The following is a 21,127-nucleotide window of genomic DNA, read 5'->3' as shown; positions in this document are numbered from 1 at the left end:
TAATCCAGGCTGCGAGAGAACCCAAGGCTGCGCCGCCTACATGGCCCATAGAAACAAAAGGCTTGCATTGCTTCCATTGTGAACAACACGAGATATTGAGGGGAGGGGGGAACCTGCCCCACTCGCCCCATGCGCCTGGCTGCTTCTTTCCGCTTCTTCCTTCTTCTGCTTTTGGCTGCATGCAAGGAAAGCAGCAAAAGTCTTTCTTTTTCTCTCCCAAACTCCGCCAGAAATGTGTCTTTGGGACACTGCAAGGCATCCTACTCCAAGATGCTGCACCGGTGCGACAAGTCTCACAAAGATTCATTTCTGGTGGAGTTTGGGGGAGAGAAAGAAAAACTTCTGCTTCTTCTGCTGCTTTCCTTGCATGAAGCCAAAAGTCAGTCAGTCAGTCTCTCTCTTTCTCTCTCCTCCCCGCTCTCCATCCCCCCCCAGAACGGAGCTGGAGATGGTATCCTGCAATCCCAAATAAGAGTGATTGATCAGTAAGAAAACAGGGTGGGAATTTGAGGGGGATTTTCCTAGGGTCTCTGGTCCTTGGGATTTAAAATTATGAGTTTGGTGGTCCCTGAGGTCCAAAAGGTTGGTGACCCCTGCACTATACTATAGTATACTTCATTGCTTCACAAAAGATAGTTATAGAGCAGGAGAATTATAATCTCTTCTTGGTGGAAAATCTAAATTTCAAATCCCCCAGTTAAAATGAGTTATTGTAATACCTAAAATCCTCATATGCTCCTGGCTTTACAAGGGCACAGATGATCACCTGCTACGTTACATTGTCCAAGCAGCAGTTCCTCTGTCCTTTAAATGCTGCTCTCTTCAGTCCAGGGTTGCACCCCACTGAATCAAGTGGTTTATTAAAAATGCATACAAATTAGTAAAATCAGCCAGGAGAAGAGTTCTTTCCAGCCTGATTGGCTGCTGTAAAACAGCTCTCCTCTTCTACTATGTGCAGCATAACAGAGGTGCCACTGCAGTTCTAAAAATAATGAACATAAACAGGCCAAAACAGGCCAAACAATGTTCATTTTCATTTGAAGAACATATCACAGTGAAATCCAGTGAACTCTACCTCTTTACTTCTATGTTTGCTGGCAGCTAAGAAAAAAAATTAAACAAAAAACCTGTATTATTGCACCATTGATCTTAATTTTAAACTACATATGAAAAGAAACCAGAAGTACTTAACTAAGTCAACGAAATACCATTCATTAAACAAGACAGGGGTGAGGAGGAGATAAGTCAAAAATCCATATGTAAGAATTTGCTGCATTGACATCCAGTCAAATCTAATTTAAAAAATATCAAAGCTACAGAAACCTGATAACTAGATTATTATATATATTCCAAAAGTGCCCAACTCCTTTCTCCAATCTTGCAGCAACATAAAGGTATTCTTGTATATGCATATTGACTTCTAATTCCCTTTAGAATCGGAAAAATAAGGGGAAGCATAGTTTGGAGACACTCAGACAATAAATGCTGTATTGTACACATATAAATAGAATCCTCCTGCTACCTTCTTCCCACTCTCTGACATTTTCAATCAGATGCCACCAGGTGAATTTAAAAAAAGACAGATTTGCTGTCATTTCACACTCATCCACATTTTCCCTTCCGTTAAATAAACAAATCAATTAATAAGGCTTTACAGGATATTTTATGACTTGATAATACCTGATAGTTCCTAGCCTATTACTATCATCCTTTGTGTGATAAGCCACAAAAGAGAAGTCCATTTTGTTTCTTTCTTGGAATAGGCACTTAATCTGGAAAATACGTTCCGACCATTTCCTCCCCCCAATGCGGCTTTCTATTAGAATGCATTTGGTAACTCCCTGAACATGTCCAAATCCAATCCCGCAACAACACAAGACCCTGGCACGGACCTACGAGGAAAATGCTGCAGTGTAGGAACCCAAAGCCTTTCTAGCTTTCGGGACTGCGGGATGGGAGGAAGACAGCAGGAACATTTTACTATATTGTGAGCCAGGCAGAAGGAGCGGGTTCTACTGCTAAGAGCAGAAATAGAGGGATGCTGGCCAAGGTGCCTGAAAGTAACAACAGCTACCACTGGGAAGGACCAACCAACCAAGCGAGGCAAAGCGGGCAATTCTGGTCGTGTCTTACCTGGAAAAAGCCGGGCTGAGCGCAGAGCATGCTCTTTCAATGGGGGCCGGTGGCAAACAGAACAGGCTTTTAGATCCCACACGTGCGGCTCATGGCTGGATGCCTTCTTGCTAAGCTCTCTGGTGCAATCTGAGACAGCCCGGCCTTTCCGGGTTCCTCAACCGCTTTGCTGTAGCAGCGCCGGCGCTTTAGAAACTGAACGACGCGAGTGAGAAAAGATACGTGCGACAGTCGTTTCATTCAAGCACCACTAGACTCCCAAGGACCCGCAACAACAGCAGCAGAAGCGGCGCTGGCGCGTAATACGTTTCCTCTGATCGTGTCGCCGCCAGCCCGGCTCGATCAGCTCCGCCCCGCCCCGCTCTGAGGACCGAGCTGAAATAGCTGACCATGAAGCGCGCCCGGTTGCACCAGCGGGTCTCCCCTGGCAGATCCTCCTTCCTCGCACCCCCCCGGGTGATCCTCAGCGCGTCGGGGCCTTGTTGATGTGTGTTCTTTGGAGACAGGAGTATGGCAGACGCGGCTGCCAATGGTTCTTGGGACCTTCGAAGGCGACGCATTGTTTTCAGGGGCATGGATGTTGTCGGTCAGGACCAGCAGAACAGTCAGCTTTGTTGTGGGGAGGCGCTAAATTGGAGGAAACGCGTGGAATGTGATTAGTGCAGTTTTCTGCAGTGCTTTTTAAAGGTGGTATATTGTTGAATCATTTATACGCTTTCTGGTTGCATCGTCTCTATGCTGCCAATTTTTTCTTCATCAAAACAAATATTGGGCAGACGTTCAAGTGACCAGTGATGGGATTCCTGTTGGATGCATTCAGTATGAGTGCTTTTCATAGGATTCAATAGTACCCAGTCTTTGGTGGTTTGGAATACAAAGAATGTACGACTCTGCTGTTGTCTAATGATCATCCTGATATTGCAACCCAAATCTGATACATCTGGGTTTTATTTTTATATTTGTTTTCTAATAAGCAGGTTTACCCTTTTCTGAGAAGATGCAGTTAAGCTAAGTACTATTGATTATATTGGAAACATCTAAGTTTATTTATATTGAGCTACTAAAGAATGCACTCCACCAAATTTATGGCAGAATGAGGCAGCTGTATTTATTTCAATTTATATATAGCTGGTCATCTCACTTAGGTGACTCAGATTGGCTCACAAGTTAAAATAGCAAAGATACACTGGAATAATTTAATTAAAACAATTAGAAAGTGTGAGAAAGTAACCTGTAACAACATTGTACAGGCAATATATCCATTTTGCAGGAGATGTCCAAGCCTGATATCTTCAAGAACTTTCTAAAGGCCAACAAAGTTGGGGGCAATCTAACCTCATTTATGTCTACTTATCTGGGAATAAGCCCCATTGAGCAGAATACATAAGAGTGGATAGTATTTTGAGTTTCTCACCAACATTCCCTTATGGGATGTATTGCCATTTGCAAAACACCTGATTACCAGAAAATTAACTAGTGAGACTTCTCTTTCCCCATCACTACTATTAGACTGCAAAGACTGGGCCAGATAGCCTGTTTATTTTCCAAAACCAGGGATGGATCTCAGAATTTGCCTTTACAAAGTGTTTTTCCCATTTCCAGTATTATTTTAAAGAATTGCTATTACTATATTGTATATTCTAGTTCTAAGGCACCATCAATTATTTTATTTCTGATAGGCTTATTTACCTCAAAGGGTGCAATCTCTTGGGACTGTCTGCATATATATCTATATATGGTATTCAGCTTTGTTCGGGTATTTTCTCACATCATTATAGTTGTGCTTTTAAAGTTGTAGCAACATTTCAGCAGAATCTCATCTGCCATCATCAGGCTTCTGTATTGTGTTCATCTGTGAGTCAGACTTTTACAGTTGTTTCAGTTTTAAATTTGGGGCAGGCCTTCTGCTGTGCCAGAATGGTTTTTTCTTCATCCTGATTGGTGGGGAGTCTTGGTCTGTGTTTATTGGTCTTGGAGTTTGCTGTGTTCTGCTTGATTGGTGTTTCTAATATCTTCTGTCTGTTTTGTGGCTTTTTTTTTGTCTTGATTGGCTGGCAACATTGTGTTCCTGTATTGGAGGCTTTTAGTGCAGCTTGGCTCCGAGTAAATGGACGGCTATCATTTGTTAGGAAGCTAGGTTTCATCTGGGTGCCTGGCTGGGTTGTGTTTGCGTTGGAGGTATCGGGGGATCTGTTTGTGCCCAGGTGTTTGGCTGGCTTGTGGTGTGGAGATTTTTTTGTTTGTGAGTGCAGGCTTCCAAACAATTGACAATCTGGTGGAATCATCTCTTCTATTCATGCTTTCAGGTCTTTTTTCAATCTCTATGGCTTCTCTGATAATTTTGTGGCTGGGGTTTTCTATAGTGGCTAGGGTTTTGGTGCCATTGAAGTTGATGCTATGACCTTTGGCTTTCATGTGTTGGACTAGTGAGGAAGTGTGACCAGCTTTTTTACTGCATTTTTGTGTTCATCCAGGCGGGTACTTATTCTTCTCTTGGTCTGTCCACTGTATGTGCAGATAGGAAGGACTCATCTCTTTCTCTGTTTCCACAACGTCTCACTGTTTCCACATCATCTTTGCACCTGTGTATTGGCTCATTCAACATTAGACTGAAGGGTGGAGTCTCTAACCACTTTATCCTAACGGAATTGCCTGAGGGGAACTCAAGACTCTGCTTTGCTTTTGTCTTGCAATCACTCCCTTTCAATAAAAGATTCATTTTGAAATGCTACTGTCTCAAGAGTCCATACTTTCCTGATTGGGGAGTAGAGGCAGCACCTTACATATTAAATTATCATAATGTTTTTAAATTTTGAGTTGAATAGTGATTTTGGTTGAAACAGATTCTGGAAAGAAAGGCTGTAGAGATGAGTTTCTACACAATATAAACCCTCTCTTTATATTCTGGTCCATAATTACAGAATACCATTTGCCCTATTGCTACCATAATAATAACCCAGATTTTCATATATACTTCAAACGTACACATGAAGTTTCAACATTGTCAAAAGCATAGGCTGAACCCCCCCATCTATCTGCATATAAACTATTACAAAATGAGATAAAATGTATTTCTTTGGGACTTTTTGTTCTTGGTTCCCAAAACTACAGTCATTATGAAAATGAGCAATGTTAGATGTAGATAGTATATTTTCACGTCACTTTTGCACTTCATTTTTTCATGTAGTAAACCTAATAAAGACCAAAATTATCTTACACATATGACATTAGGGTCATCCTCTATAAACAAATATTTGGGATATAACAAATGTATCGATTGGCAAGTGAGAATAACTCAATATATTCACAGGTAAATTAATTGATGGACACTCCAAAAATTATACCAAGAATGTCTGATGAAAATCTGATCTAAAACATGCACATAATTTTTCCCTTTTTTAGCTTTCATAAAAGAGGAATTTGGCATAAATCAACAAAGTACACAACATTTTTCCCTATCTGTTCTCCTGTTTTAGCAAAATCTACTTCAGAGGTATAAGTAAGGAATAAGATATTTTGTATTCAAATAATTTCTTAATATAATGCAGAATAGAAGTGATCTTCCTAATTTCAGCTTCCTCCCTTAACATAGTAATAAAAATCATAAGTGATTTTCTGTCAGTATTGACTCTCCCCCAGAATTGTATTTCTTTGCCCCCACACCATTAATTTTCTTCCCCCATACAAAAGGTCCTCCTAGAGCTCTCACAGCTGTCCTTCATTTCTTGGGAGAACACACAACCAGCAGGCTTACTTTTGATCTAATTGGGAATGGAACTGGTCTGTAGCCACCCCCTATTCCATTCTTTAAGAGAGGTATTTTTTTATTTCTAATAAAAGAAACATGAAGAACAGGAATAAACAGGAATAAAAAAAGACACATCCTGTTGCAAGTTGCAGTTGCAGTTAATTATTTAGGACCAGAGGTGGTACTCAGAATCCTCAGTGTGCACACATGCCATCACCAGCTGCTCTTCAGGTTTCTGGCATGTATATGTGCACTGGCCAGCTGGTCTCCAAAAACAGGCTGTTTTCTGGGCCATTTTTCAGGGCATTTGCCGGGCATTTTGTTGGTTTTTTTAGGCCATCTTTTGGGCCATTTTCAGGCCTTTTTCCAGTTGCTTTGGGGGGGCGTTTTTAGCCAGTCTTTTGGGCCATTTTCAGGCCATTTTCTGGGTGTTTTGGGGGTATTTTTAGGCAGTCTTTTGGACCATTTTAGGTCATTTTTGGGCCATTTTTAGATCATCTTTTGGGCCTTTTTCAGGCCATTTTTGGCTGGAAAAGTGGCCAGAAAATGGCCTGAAAATGATCTGGAAAATGGCCAAAACCAGGCTGGTTTTTGGCCCATTTTCAGGGTATTTTCAGGGTGTTTTTAGGCCATCTTTTGAGCTGTTTTCTGGCCCTTTTTGGCCTGAAAAATGACCGGAACCGCCACCCAAAATGCCTGAAAATGGACAAAAATGGCCCCCAAAATGGCCCCAAAACAGGCATGTGCAGACTGGCTAGCTGGTCTTCAGTTTTCTAGTGCTCCAGCATGTGTACATGCATAGGCATGCACATGCATTCTGCTTTGGGCATTCGGTGCCGAAAAGGTTCGCCATCACAGATTTAGGATAACACATTCCTCTTGATTTAAAAAGATTAAATCAGATAATCAGAGTTGGAAGGGATCTTGTAGGTCATCTAGTCCAACCCCCGCCCAAGCAAATGGCAGTCCAATCTCTTTTTGAAAGTCTCAAGTGATGGCGCTCCCACAACTTCCAAGGGCAAGCTGTTACATTGGTTGATTGTTCTGTCAGAAGGTTTCTCCTTATTTCCAGGTTAAATCTCTCCTTGTTCAGTTTCCATCCATTATTCCTTGTCTGGCCTACAGGCACTTTAGAAAATAGCTTGCAAACTGTTAAAATAAGAATACTTTTAATCCTGTAACCTCTTTCTTTCTTTCTTTTCTTAAAATTCTTTCCCTCTCTTCCTCTTCTCTCTTCTTTCTTTTCTTTCTTTCTTTCTTTTGCTTATTTGTGTATGTATTGTGACTGGTTTTAATTGTAAAAACTAATAAACTATATTTAAAAAAAAAAAAGAAAATAGCTTGACCCCTTCCTCTCTGTGGCAGCCCCTCAAATATTGGAAGACTGCTATCATGTCTCCCCGTACTTCTCTTTATTAGACTAGCCAAGCCCAGTTCCTATAACCGTTCTTCATGTTTTAGTCTCCAATCCCCTAATCATCGTGGTTGCTCTTCTCTGTACTCTTTTTAAAGTCTCAACATCTTTGGTGAACAAAACTAGATCCAGTACTCTAGGTGTGGTCTTATTAAGGCTTTATAGAGTGGTATTAGTACGTCCCTTGATCTTGATTGTATCCCTGTTAATACAATTTAGGATTGCATTAGCTTTTTTGGCAGCTGCTGCACTGCTGACTCATATTTAGTTGGTTGTCCACTAAGACTCCAAGATCCCTCTCACAGTTACTGCTATTGAGCCTGGTTTCACCCAGTCTATATGTATACTTTTGGTTTTACTTGCCTAAGTGTAGGACTTTACTTTTCTCTACATTGAATTTCATTTTGTTAGATATGGCCCAGTGTTCTAGTCTGTCAAGATCCATCTGGATCTTAAGCCTATCTTCTTGGATGTTAGCTATTGCTGCCAGCTTAGTATCATCTGCAAATTTGGTAAGTTCCCCTTCTATTCCCTCATCTAAGTTGTTAATGAAGATATTGAAGAGTACTGGGCCTCAGACGGAACTTTATGGCACCCCACTGCTTACTTCCCTCCATGTAGACTTAGACTCATTAAGGACTACTTGTTGAGTACTGTTTGCCAGCCAGTTGTGAGTCCATCTAGTGGTGGTGCCATCTATTCCACTTTTTTCTAGCTTACTAAGAAGTAGGTTGTGGTCTACTTTGTTGAATGCCTTGCTGAAATCTAAATATATTATGTCCACAGTATTTTGCTGGTCTACTAATTTAGTCACTGTGTTGAAGAATGAAATAAGATTGCTTTGGCATGATCTGTTCTTAACAAACACGTGCTGACTGCTACCGTGTTTCTCCAACAATACGGCCTCCACCAGTAGGCCTCCACCCAGCATGATTTCTAGGCGTGAGGTTAAATTAAGCCCCGGCCCCAAAATTTAGGCCTACTTAATCCATGCGTTTCCCTGCCATTTCTCACATTGTTCGTTAAAACTACATGAGGTGAAGAGAAATGGGGAGGAAGGGGAGGGAGAAAACTTGCCTTTAGCCTGCAAGTAGCCTAGGCTAGAATACTCCAATCTACTACCGATAGAACATTGGCCGATAGAAGCTCCCCGAAGGCAGTCACCAGCCACTTCTCTCAGCCAGTAGAAGCGGCCTCGGGGCGAGCGCCCACACGCACTCCCCTCACCACAAAGCCATTTCTATTGGCCGATGGAAGCTCCCCAAAGGCAGAGTCATCAGCCGCTTCAGGGTGAGGCGTGGCTGCTCACTGAGCACTTCTGACAGGAGCGCCCCATGCACATTCCCCTCGCCATGAAGCCGTTTCTATCGGCGGATGGAAGCTCCCCAAAGGCAGAGTCACCAGCCACTTCTATCAGCCAGTAGAAGTGGCTTCGTGGCGAGAGGAGTACACATGGGGCACTCCTGTCAGGACCCCTACGCAGGCAGCAACACCTTGCCCTGAAGCGGCTGGTGATTCTGCCTTCGGGGAGCTTCCATCGGCTGATAGAAATGGCTTTGTGGTGAGGGGAGTGCGTGGGCGCTCACCGCAAGGGCGCTTTGCCACGAGCGCCCTCGTGGCGAGCACCCACACGCACTCCCCTCACCATGAAGCCGCTTCTATCAGCCGATAGATTTCCTCCCCCGCACACAACCCCCACCTAGAGCGCCCCATGCGCACTCAACTCTCCACGATGCCGCTTCTACCGGCTGATAGAAGCGGCTGGTAACTCTACCTTCGGGGAGCTTCCATCGGCCAACAGAAGCAGCCTTATGGAGAGGTGAGTGCGCATGGGGCGCTCTAGGTTGGGATGCATGTGGGGGAGGAAACTAAGTCACCTCCGAAAAGACATCCTAGCCGTTTTTTCGAGGCTCAAAAAGAAAAAAGACCCAGCCTTATTTTATGAGAAATATGGTAGTTATTACTTTATTTTTTTTCTTTTTCTGTTAGGATTAGCCTAATAGAAGAATGGGGTGACTGAGATTTCTGGCTTAGGTAAATTCTGGACAATAGGATTCAAGGATATCAATCACCGATATTTTATCAATCACTCTTTAAAAACTGCTAAGGAAGCAGAACTGGCAGCCTATTCCAAAGACAGTGCCTTTTTATAACTTTTCTTGCTTTTCTGCAGCCTGTCTCTTGTCCTTTTTATTTTTCATCCAATATTGTTTCTCCTTCTTTATGACATACTTCCCAAATGAAGAGTGGCCACCTACACCTACCTTCAAGTCGACTCATTTCCCAAGCCTATCTCTTGCTTTGTTTCTCATGAAGAAGAGTGTAGGACATTCATTATTTATATCTTATGACATAATCAAAGCATTTTAACAGTAAAAGTTTTAGATAAAAGAGAGTGCTTATTTGTGTATTCAGAATCGAGAATGATCAGAAAGTGTGATATATCAAATCAGATATCGGTGGTAATTAAACTTTTTTCTATTCATGCTTGACTCCTTGTGATGTTTTCTTACTAACAGTACTGATGTGGTTTACCAGAGTCATGTTCTAGGCCAGTGGTCACCAACCAGTGGGCTGCGGCCCATTGATGGGCTGTGAGAAAATTTTGGTGGGGCGCAGCGCACCTGTGTCTGCATGCAATAGGGTTGATACAGGCAGCGGATGGACTGATGCATGATGGGAGGGTAATGAATGGGAGATCACGGCATCGGAGCCCTTCCTGGGTCTTCCCTGGTCTGCGAGGGGGTGGGGGAAGGGAAAGGAACCTCTGAACTGGTGCTGGGTGGTGGGAATCTGATGTCCAGAGGCCAACGAGCCACGTGCTGAAGACCAGATGGCTGGTGGGGAGGTGGGGTTAGGGTTAGGGGAGGGAGGGAGGGAAAGAGAGAAAGAGAGAGAAAAAATTGAAAGGGAGAAAGAGGAGGGGAGGGAAAGAGAGAGAGAGGAGAGAGACAAAGAGAGATCCCAGTGTTTTGTTTTTTGTGGGAAACAGGTCCAAATGACTTTTAGTATTTAAGGTTGCAGAAACAGGCAGCCAAGCTAAGTGTTTGAAGCACCCCCATCCCATTAGTGGGAGTCCAGGCGCTTCAGCAAGTGGCATGCTGGATTCATATTAGTGATCTGCGGGATTTAAAATTATGAGTTTGGTGGTCCTTGAGGTCCAAAAGGTTGGCAACCCCTGTTCTAGGTCAATGGTCACCAACTGGTGGGCTGCAGTCCACTGGTGGGCTGTGAGAAAATTTTGGTGGGCCGCAGAGAAATTTCACCCCAAGAGCACCTCCCCAAAGCAATTCATCCAGGCTGCGCAGAAACACAAGGCTGTGCGGCCCACATGGCCCACGGGAACCCTCCCCACCCACTCACTCCTTACCCGGTAAACTTGCCTGCTAAATTGCTATTTTTTCTTTTTCCGACCATCATCTATTCTGCTGTGCCAGGAGATTTAGATTAGCTAGGAAGCAGGAAATGGTTGGATTTCTTGCTTTCTAGCTAATCTTTAGATCTTCGGCTCAGCACAGCCAAACCTCCCTTAGGACTGAAGGTTTGCTTGCAAGCAAATTCAGTGCAGGCTCACCACAAGCAAATTTGAGAGCTGAGCTAGCCGATGGCAGATAGATAGATCACTGAATGATTCTGTGAGCAACTCAATCTGCCTGCTTTGCCTGATTTTGGGTAAAAGTTGCTCTTTTTAATAAAAAGTTAAATATTTACATGTATGGTATGGTGTGAGTTAATTTTATGAGTTTGCTTGCAAGCAAATTTTATGTGAACAAACTGAGCTAGCCAATGGCAGATAGATAGATTTCTGAATGAATCTGTGATTCTGTGAGCAACTCAATCTGCCTGCCTGCTCTGCCTGATTTTGGGTAAAAGTTGCTCTTTTTTAATAAAAAAAAACAATATTTATATAAATATTTATAATATTTACATACAAGCCATACCCAGCCAGTCACATAACCAAGCCACACCCACAAATTAGGCCATGCCCACAGAACCGCTTAGTGGTCCCTGGGATCTAAAATTATGAGTTTGGTGGTCCAAAAGTTTGGCGATCCCTACGCGGTTTCTTTGATTACCCTGTGGGATTTTCTGGCCACCTCCAACTGTATCCAAGTGTTAACTGGAGCTGGTCCTACTCAGCATTTTTCAAGGAGGCCTAGGTAATCATGTTGATAATATATGCTGCCATGTAAAAGAAAATTGAAACAGACAAAAGACCTCTTGCTGTAGGCCAAAGATTAAAGCCTGTGTTACATTTCTACTATCAATAGTGATGTTGTCACTTTTAATTGCTCATGTAGTGTGGTATACTGTTTAAAGATCAATGAAAGTCAGCCATTGTTGGCCTGATTTTAAACATTTTTAAGTGGCTCAGAGAATCTTGGGGCCAGATGTAGACAAAATAAAGTTAGCATCCTTTAAAAATAGATAAAATATAGAGACATACAATCTATACATTTCATAAAACAATAAATAAATTATCAAGCACTTGGTTTTTGTGAGAAAAATAATGTGATACAGAATTGCACTAGTTTTAGGTTTTTATTTTCTTAACACTTTAAACACCAGATATAACCCTAGCAATAGAGGACCATTATTAAGATGTTAAAAAAAAACCTATAGCATAAACAGAATTTGAATTGTGAAATTGCAGATATGTTAATACAAATCGACTAGAATGTTTCAAATCCAGGAAAGTTAATTAGGTTTTTGTACTTGACATTTATGTGCAAAAGGTTTGGAAACTAAATTATGAGCAAAGAACAGATAGTTTACAATCTCAACAGTTGCAAAATAACATTTAGGATGTAAACTCCCCAGAATAGTGCCTTGGAATTAATTCTTAATTCATACCTACATTCCTGTCATTCAGAACTAGTTGTATAGAGGAAATGTATTTGTTTATTTAAACTTTTTATTTGGATCATAAAGATTATTTTTTGATATTGCAGCACATTTTAATTATTACAGTATACATGTAGAAATTGAAGATATGAGACATGGTCTAGTCTATAGTATTTATTATCTACCACAATGTTAGGACATTTAGTCTTTGGAATGTACATACTATAAAAGACATTTTTACAGCAACAATAAGCATTTCATCCTACCTTCAATAACTACTTCCTCCATTTCTCATGATGCTATATCACATCAAACATTTATGAAGATGGAAATTGTACATATTCACAGGGATGACTTCCTGTAAATTTCCTTTGCTGTAGAGTACAGGACATGAATGAGAAGGAGGAACAGCATTTTCATGTTAAAAATAAATAAAATGATGACTTATGTACAATCTGGAAAAAACAAAAGTAATGCATTATATTACGCAAATAGAAACAAAAAATATTTCATTGTTCCAGTCATTGTATTTCTAGATTATCACAGGCTGTATTCAAATTTTGCTCACATTAATTCCAGCCCTAGGGTTAACCAAATTTGCATAATCTAATTTTAGAAACTGCTGCTTGTATGAAATGCAGTTGTGCTATATTTCATACTGTTATATTTTTCCCTGAATTCCTTTTTCTTCATTTGCCTATTTCTCTGCTAGATTACAGATTTGAATTTAATGATTATTATACTTGGCAATGAGCACATCCATTTGCATAAAATATTAGCTACTAAGGTAACCATATTATTAGGCTTTCTATCTTAAGCTTTTATAGGTTCTTATAAGGTTGCTATAAATAGTAAATCTGCTTTCTAAACAACATTCATTGCAATTCCTGATGGGGGAGGGGGCTGTTAAGGAGTGGTGTGCAACAGGTGGTATTCAGCAGGTTCTGATTCAGTTCTGGAGAACCGGTAGTGAAAATTTTGAGTAGTTCAGAAAACCGGCAAATATCACCTCTGACTGGAGATATTACAGTATCCTTCCCCTGCCACGCCCACCAAGCCATGCCCACAGAACTAGTAGTAACATTTTTTTAATCCCACCACTGTATGCAACCCATGGTTGAAGAATAAATAGAAACCACACCAGAGATTTATATGGATTTCAAAGCCAAATAGATCATAGTCTTTAGAGTTGGTATATCTATATGCACTCTGAATAGCTCTTCCTTCTATAAAATAGACACTAATTTTGAGTGGCATCGTAGAGTGAGAAGTGCAACGAAGATAATTAGGGGACTGGAAGCTAAAACATATCACGAAAGGTGGCTGGAATTGGGTATGTCTAATTTAATGAAAAGAAAGACTAGGGATGACATGGTAGCAGTGATCCAATATCTTAGGAGCTGCCACAAAGAAGAGGGCTATTCTCCAAAGCACCTGAAAGCAGGACAAGAAGCAATGGATGGAAATTAATCAAGGAGAGAAGCAACCGAGAACTAAGAAGAAATTTTCTGACAGAATAATTAATCTTGCCTTTAGAAATTGTGAAGGCTCCGACCCTGGAAGTTTTTAGGAGGAGATTGGATAACCATTTGTCTGAAATGGCATAGGGTTTCCTGCCTGGGCAGGGGGTTGGAGTAGGAGACCTCCCTTCCAACTCTGTTATTCTTAAAAAAAATGTATTAATTTTCTATTAACTACATTTCTTATGCTTGATAAACATCTTGTTGTCTGGGTATTTAATTTGCTTAACAATACAGATTCCATTTTACTCTCCACCCTTTTTTTCCAACCACTGGTAAAATAAATTCCATGTTTGATAATATTCTGTGTCTTTTTTTCTGATGGATTTTCAATATAAGTCTATCCATTTCTGGACAGTCTAGTATTTTCTTAATTATCCCTTCATCTTTTGGTGTTTCTTCATCTTTCCAATATTGTGCAAAGATCATCCTTGCTATTGTTAAGACATGTAATACTAAATACATACTTTTCATATCAATTTTTTTCTGATATCATCCATAATAAAAACAGTTCAGGTTTTCCCTATTATCTTTTCTGGCCATCTGTGTATTTTTGCCCATTTTTTTTATTTTAGCACAAGTCCACCACATATGATAAAATGTGCCCATCTTTTGAATACATTTCCAACATTTGCTAGACATATTTTTAAACATTTTAGCTAATCTAGTAGCTGGTAAATCTATAAAACATTTTATATAAATTTTCTTTATTAGAAGTAGCCATTGTTAATCTTTATTCCTTTCCCATAAATTTTGCTATTTCTCTAATTCTATGTTATAGGCAAAGTTTTTTCCCCCATTGTACCATTGTGTCTTTTATTTGTTCATCTTCCTTTAAATTTAGCAAAAAGTTATATACCTTAATTAATTTTTCATCAGAGTTCAACAGTATTTTTTATCAAAGAGTGTTTGTACTTTATAAAAGCCATACTTTTTCATACCTATATCATATCTAGATTGTATTTGCAATTGAGGCCACCATGATAATATAATATCCTGTTCTTCAAGCTCTTGCTTTGATTTTAATTTTCCTTCAGTGTCCAAAATGTATTCGTATGTCACATTTTTTTCAAATTTCACCAGATTTTGGGTATGTAAAGGCTTCCATCACTGAAACCATTCTAGAATTTTCAAGTATATTTTAAATTTTATTGTTTTCTTATTGATATTAGTGAGTTTCTTATATAGTGGTTTTGAAAGTATCTGTGGATTTTATTCTTCTCATACCAGGGAAAGGTGTGCCATCCTAATTGTAAATCATATCCTTCTAAATATAACAGTCTCTTGTGTCTAAGGGTTATTCATTCTTTTAACAAAGTTATCACACAAGCTTGGTAATATAAAGACCAGTCTGGTAATCCAAACCGTCCATTTTTTAAAGATTCTTGTAGCAGTTTCAATTTTATTCTCGCTTTTTTTCCTTGCCAAATAAATTTCAGTGTCAATTTGTTCAAATCACCAAAGAATTCTTTTTCAATTTTTATGAGTACTGTTTGGAACAGGAAAAGCAGTTTTGGTAGGTTATTCAATTTTATTGTGGCAATCCTTCCTAACATTGATAAATGTAGGTTTTTCCATTTTTTGAAATCTAATTTTATTTGCTCAAGTGATTTTATATAATTGTCTTCTTTTATCTTTGCACATTTTGCTGTTAAGTATATTCCCAAATATTTAACATTTGCTCCATTCAACTCTTACCTTTTCCACCCTTTCCCTTTCTGCCCAGGCTGGGTAAAGCATACTTTCCTACCCCCTGTTTATAGTACTACTTCCCCTTTCCTTCCTTTTCTAAAAAATAAAGGTTGTAATTAGGATCACTGTTAGTTTGTTTCTATAAACAAGAGTCCTTCCTTTTTTTTTGAAAACAATTTTATTGGTTTTTTTAAAAACAAACAAAACAAACAGAACATAAAAACATCAGCTCTCTTCCATACATATATACAAGCAGTGTGTCGGTTGGTTCATCAGTTTTGTGCATTTATTTCGTAGTCTCAATTACAGTTACATTACATAATAACTCGTATTATCAATCCAAACTTATATATACTAGTATCACTATTAGAGAATCATTTGACTATGATTTTATTCATTCATACTTTATGAGATAACTATAATTCAGGTAGTTTATTCTATAATGGATCATATAATCATACCAAATCTATCCTAAAAACACTTCCTTGATACACCATTTCCATGGACATGGAGAGGAACATAGGTATGAAAGAACAGACTTTTTTTTGTTAGTACAGAATTAGAAAAATGATTCCTCAATATGGAAAAGAAGCAAAAAAAGAGATAGTGTCAAAGGAAACAATGTGGAAAGGCTGTATGTAGAGGCATCCTATCTGAAAATTATCTGAAAAAGAATAGGAACTCTGTTATTCTTGACTTGTCTTTTTGTTCTTTGTATTAGTGGAGAGAAAGCAAGAAGATGGGTGAATGTTTAATCCTTTCCCAAATGGCATTACTCTATGGTATGTGTCACACATGCATGTAGGAAGGGAATTGCTCTGAGACAGTGTTGCCTTAGGAAAAACTAGATCAGAAACCAAAACCAAACTTAGCTAAACACAAACTTTATCCTACAAGTACCCAAAGCTGAAGAAATAGAAGAGCTCTAAGCATATCAGAATAGGAAACTATAGAACAAATATCCAAAAAGAAAAAAGCTAAAGTGAAAAGGGGCTTTAGGCACATAAGAAAAAAAAAGGGGGCGGGGGGAGGACGAGATCCATTATGAAGTACAATAAACATTGAAAAGCAGGACTTAAAAACCACGATAGCAAGGAAAGAAAAAAAGCCTGACATTGCAAGAACAACAAACAAACACAAAAGATTAACCCAGCTAAACACAAACAGAAAGCACAGGATGTTGCAAAATGGCACAAACAGATTAATGACAAAGAACAAAGGGCAAAGATTGGATTATAAAACAATTATTCACTCAAACACACTAGCATTCACTTGCCTTCTGCCCCGCCGAAATTGCAACCCAGGACCGAAGGACCTAATCACAAAACACAGGATTTAACACCATAAAAAACAATCATGCACATAAAATCAGATGATTTTAAAGGGTATAAAAAGAGGTTTACTTAGTTTTGAAGTCGCTAGCCCCAGGAACGCTATCTTTGTTGCCGCTTGCCTTCCAATGACCAATAAATTAATTCCGACTTTCACGCAGCTAGCTTTAAATCCTTCCGCCGCAAGTTCTCCCAGCCGGGAGATTTGAATCCGTAAAACGGAAAAGGCTTTACCTTTCAATAATTGGCAACAATGAAGGGACTCCCGGCTGATCCAGCCACCAGATGGGGCCCGGAGATCAAAACCCAACCAGCACGGACCTTCTTTGTCTGGGAAAACATCCATGGAGGCATTGAGTAATAAAGGGAGTCTTTGAGCCTTGCACTCAACAGCTGCTTGAAAGCAGGTGAGTGCCACTTTAAATTTAAAACCCTAGAACTTGTGGAGAGTGGAAGTAAGAGTGGAAAAGGTGTGTGTCTGTGCGTTTTGCCTATGAACAATAGATGGATCTCACTTCCCAACCTGCTGCTAGTTTGAAAGAGCCCTGATTGGGAAAGGGGGGTCATAGAGTGTGAGATCTTCTGAGGAACGCAAGAAAAAGCAGTGGAGTGAAAAGTGGTTAATAAAAGAAAAAAACAAAGGGAACTGCAGTGTACCCCAAAGCAAAACCCAGGATTTTTAGATAATTGTGAATTTAGTTAGTTAGATAGTAATTGTGAAGTTGTAGGAGGGACCCGTGCATTGGTGGCCAGCAGATCCTCCCAGATTTCCATTTTTTAGAGGAGTTTGAAAACCAGTGGTGGATTTTCCCTAATGAAAGAGGTGTGCATATTCCATAAGGGAACCGGAGTCCTCTCCAGACTTTTTTCTGAAAACTGACATGTAGTCCAGCTGAGCCAAAGTGTCAAACCCCACATTGGAAGGGGAAAACTTGGGACATTGCAGCTCAGGGGTGGTAGAAACCTCTTTAGGAAATTTGCTCAAGGCATGGGACAAAAAGCAGATGTCAGTCTTGGCTGGTATGAATAAGAGAAAAGCGAAAAAGATATGTAAAAAATGGGCTTTGCTAAGGGATGACAAATTTGGCCTGACAGCAGTACTTTTGACTTTAAAATCTTAAAAGCACTTACACCCCAGGTTAAGCCCAGCCAATTACCCTACTGGTATTGCTGGGCTGAGCTAGCCCGAACCAAAGACCTAACTGTAGGAAAGATCAAGCTAAAGGAGAAACCCATCTCCTCGATGGGAAAACTGAGACAAAAATAATGGCTCCCCTATTGAGCAAACCTGTACCGGATAGAATTTCAAAAGACGACCCAAAGGGAAAAAGAAAATCCCAATGCTTTTTGGGTTCATCTCTCAGATGCAGCCATAACATATACCCACCTAGACCTAAACTGCCAAAAAGATCTGAGAATGTTAGCCTCAGCCTTTATAGACCAGTCTACTAGTGACATCAAGGAACATTTTCCCTGTATCGTGTCTAACTGGTCTACCTTGGAAATAGTGGAGCTGCACAGGATCACAAACTTCGTCTATGACTAAAGGGATAAATTAAAAGAGGAAGAAAAGAAAGATAGACATGAAGAGCTAAAAGTTTTTGCTGCCATGCAAAACCTGCTGGACAAATACAACGCCAGACCACTGGTATCTGGCAGGGATGCTGGCAATGTAAAAAGGAAGGATAGCCCTAAGATGGGTGCCAACACTGTTATAAATGTGGAAGAGCAGGGCATATTGGTCAATACTGTAAGCAGACCATTTCACAGCTGACCTCAAGATTTGCCTAGAGGCTCAATGCCAAGCAATAATTCATATTACCATGGCAAGCAGAGATATAATCAACATCATGAGCCGCCTACAGCCCCTTTCCCGCAAAACAACCCATTCCACTACAATGAGCACAGAGATAGTGATAGACCCCAATGGGAGCAAGGAAGGGGAAGTGATGCACAATTTTTCTGACTAGAAAATGAAAGTGAATACACTGAACATACAGCTAGCTACCTTCAATGGGCTCACAATTCCCCTATGGAATGGCCCCAAAGGGCAACCCATCATTTCTCTGATTATAGGTGGGAAAATATGACTGTTTAGTTGACACCGGAGCCACCTCATCATTAATTACAGAGCCCCCATATAAAGACACTGTGATTCCAGCGGCTCGGAACAACATAATGTGAGTCGGAAGAAAATTATTCCTATAGAATCTACTCATGAAATAAAAATAGAATTAGGACCGTTCTCTTTAAAACACTCTTTTACGGTTTGTGATCAGAGTATTGCAGCATAAATTCAGCGCCGAAAAAGTAAATACAGATGGCTGAGGCTTCATTTAACTTCTTTATAAGCACAAGTAAATTTGACAATACCAGTTGTAGATTTCTTCAACATGGAGCAAACTCAAACAAAAGCAGACATGTTACAAGTTCAGAGTAGAGCTCCTTCTTCATAAATTTACAAACAGTGCATCGATTGGTTTACCACTTTTTTTTGTGCATCCATTTCCTAGTCACTAATATAATTATATTACATAATAGCTCATATTATCAATCAATAATTGTATAACCTAATATCATCACTAAAAAAAACATTTATCTATAATTTTGTTAATTCATATTTTAACGAGATAACTATAGTTTACTTAGTTTATTTTGCAATAAATCATAAGATCATACCAAATCTATCTTGATAATGTTTTATAAAGATATCAAGAAAAAAAAAGGAAAAAAAAATTTTTATGCTAAATCTGAATATTCTATTATTATATTTTATTATCTAACCATTGATAAAAAAAGATCCCAAACTTCATAGAATTGTTTATCTTCTTGTTCTCTAATTTCAAATGTCAATTTACTCATTTCAGCACAATCCAATATTTTCTTAATAATTTCTTCCTCTGATGGAGTTTTCTCACTCTTCCAGTTTTTAGCAAATACAATCCTAGCCGCTGTTAATATATTTACAATCAAATACTTCAAATTTTTATTATATATATCAGGTAAGATTCCCAATAAAAAAATCTCTAGTTTCAAGTCTATATGTGTCTTTGTCATTTTTTCCAACCATATGCAAATCTTAGTCCAATATTTTCTAGCGTCCTCACAAGTCCACCACATATGGTAGTATGAGCCAGGTATCTATCTGATGACATTTCCAGCACTTTTCAGATTTGTTCTTAAACATTCTTGCAATTCTTGTCGGGGGAAAATGCCACCTGTAAAACATCTTATACAAGTTTTCTTTATAAGCTGTTGACATTGTCATTTTATAATTTTGAGACCACAATTTTTCCCATTTCTCCAAATCAATCCCATATCCAAAATTCTTCCCCCAAACAATCATCGTTTCTTTAACTTGTTCCCTCTCTAATAAAATTTCCAACAAATAACTGTATAATTTTTTAATCACTTTTTCATCAGTACCTGTCAAGATCCTGTCTAAATCAGTCAATTTATCATAAAATCCCTCCGCTTTAGAATCTATAAGATACCTTGAATGTATTTGCGCATATGAAAACCAATTCATCTTTCTGCCTTGTTCTTCTAGTTTTTGCATTGTTTTAAGTTCACTCTTTTCATCCAATATTTCCCCATATCTAACTGTTTGTTCCTTCTCATATATTATAGGATAAGAAAAGGTTTCAATAGTTGATAACCAGACTGGGATTTTCAAATAACATTTTCTCTTAATTTTCTCCCAATTCAACCATAAAGACTCCCTTATATACTGCCTTCTAAAATAGCCCACACTAAAGGGCTTTGTGGAACACAAGCCATGGTAGATGCTATGAGGAGAGTATGGTATGCACCTGGAACCTATAGCGAGGCAACAACGGTAGCCAGCGCCTGCAAAACTTACTGGGCAAATAACACCACCTCCAGAAAAGCAATCCATAAAGGAGGGAGACCTGGGCACAAAAGCCTTTGGAGAGGGTTCAAATGGATTGTATACAGTTACCAAGGGCAAATGGTTACCAATACATTCTAGTATGCAGGGACCAACTAACTCACTGGGTGGAAGCCTTCCCATGCTGCCATGCCACAGCCCTTGAAACAGCCACACACCTCCTTAAGGACATTGTGCCAAGATTTGGGGTACCCACTGTATTGAATATGGATAGGGGAAAACATTTTGTAGCTCAGATCCCCACACATATATTTCAGGCCCTTGGGATCACCCAAAACCTTCACTCACCAATTTCCTCTGGGGGAGACAGAGAGAGCTCACAAAGAGATAAAGACCCTACTGTGTAAGCTATGACAAGAAACCCACCTCTTTTCGTACAAGTGCTTTCAGTTCCCCTCTTTTATATTAGAACTAGATCAAGATGAGATATAGGAAACTCCTCTTTTGAAATCCTTTTTGGTCCCCTCCCAGACACATTACAAGGCCTAGATCCCCACTCCCTCAGCTTAGATAAGTGGGATATGGTTCTCTCTT

General features: G+C 39.5%; 1 protein-coding gene across 7 annotated transcripts in view; it reads right to left on the bottom strand.

Moving 5' to 3' along the window:
* The window catches only part of HECW1 (HECT, C2 and WW domain containing E3 ubiquitin protein ligase 1), a 329,622-nt gene extending 316,090 nt beyond the window's left edge, over positions 1 to 13,532 (bottom strand). For 4 of the 7 annotated variants that reach the window (XM_087915425.1, XM_087915429.1, XM_087915432.1 and 1 more), the window contains exon 1: positions 2,134 to 2,726. In XM_087915425.1, the coding sequence (XP_087771551.1) occupies positions 2,134 to 2,163 (30 nt within the window). In that variant the 5' untranslated portion in view covers positions 2,164 to 2,726. Of the gene's footprint in view, positions 1 to 2,133; positions 2,727 to 12,406 lie in introns of those variants that run through there. The other 3 variants (XM_087915428.1, XM_087915430.1, XM_087915433.1) reach the window with 2 other exon arrangements.
* Between the last annotated feature and the right edge of the window lie 7,595 nt (positions 13,533 to 21,127).

The sequence above is a fragment of the Pseudonaja textilis genome, chromosome Z (assembly GCF_049901715.1).
Source record: "Pseudonaja textilis isolate UNSWEBS1 chromosome Z, rPseTex1.2, whole genome shotgun sequence".
In the NCBI taxonomy this organism is placed as follows: Eukaryota; Metazoa; Chordata; class Lepidosauria; order Squamata; family Elapidae; genus Pseudonaja; species Pseudonaja textilis.
Note: the sequence above shows the minus strand (reverse complement) of the source record. Positions and strands in the feature narration are given on the sequence as shown.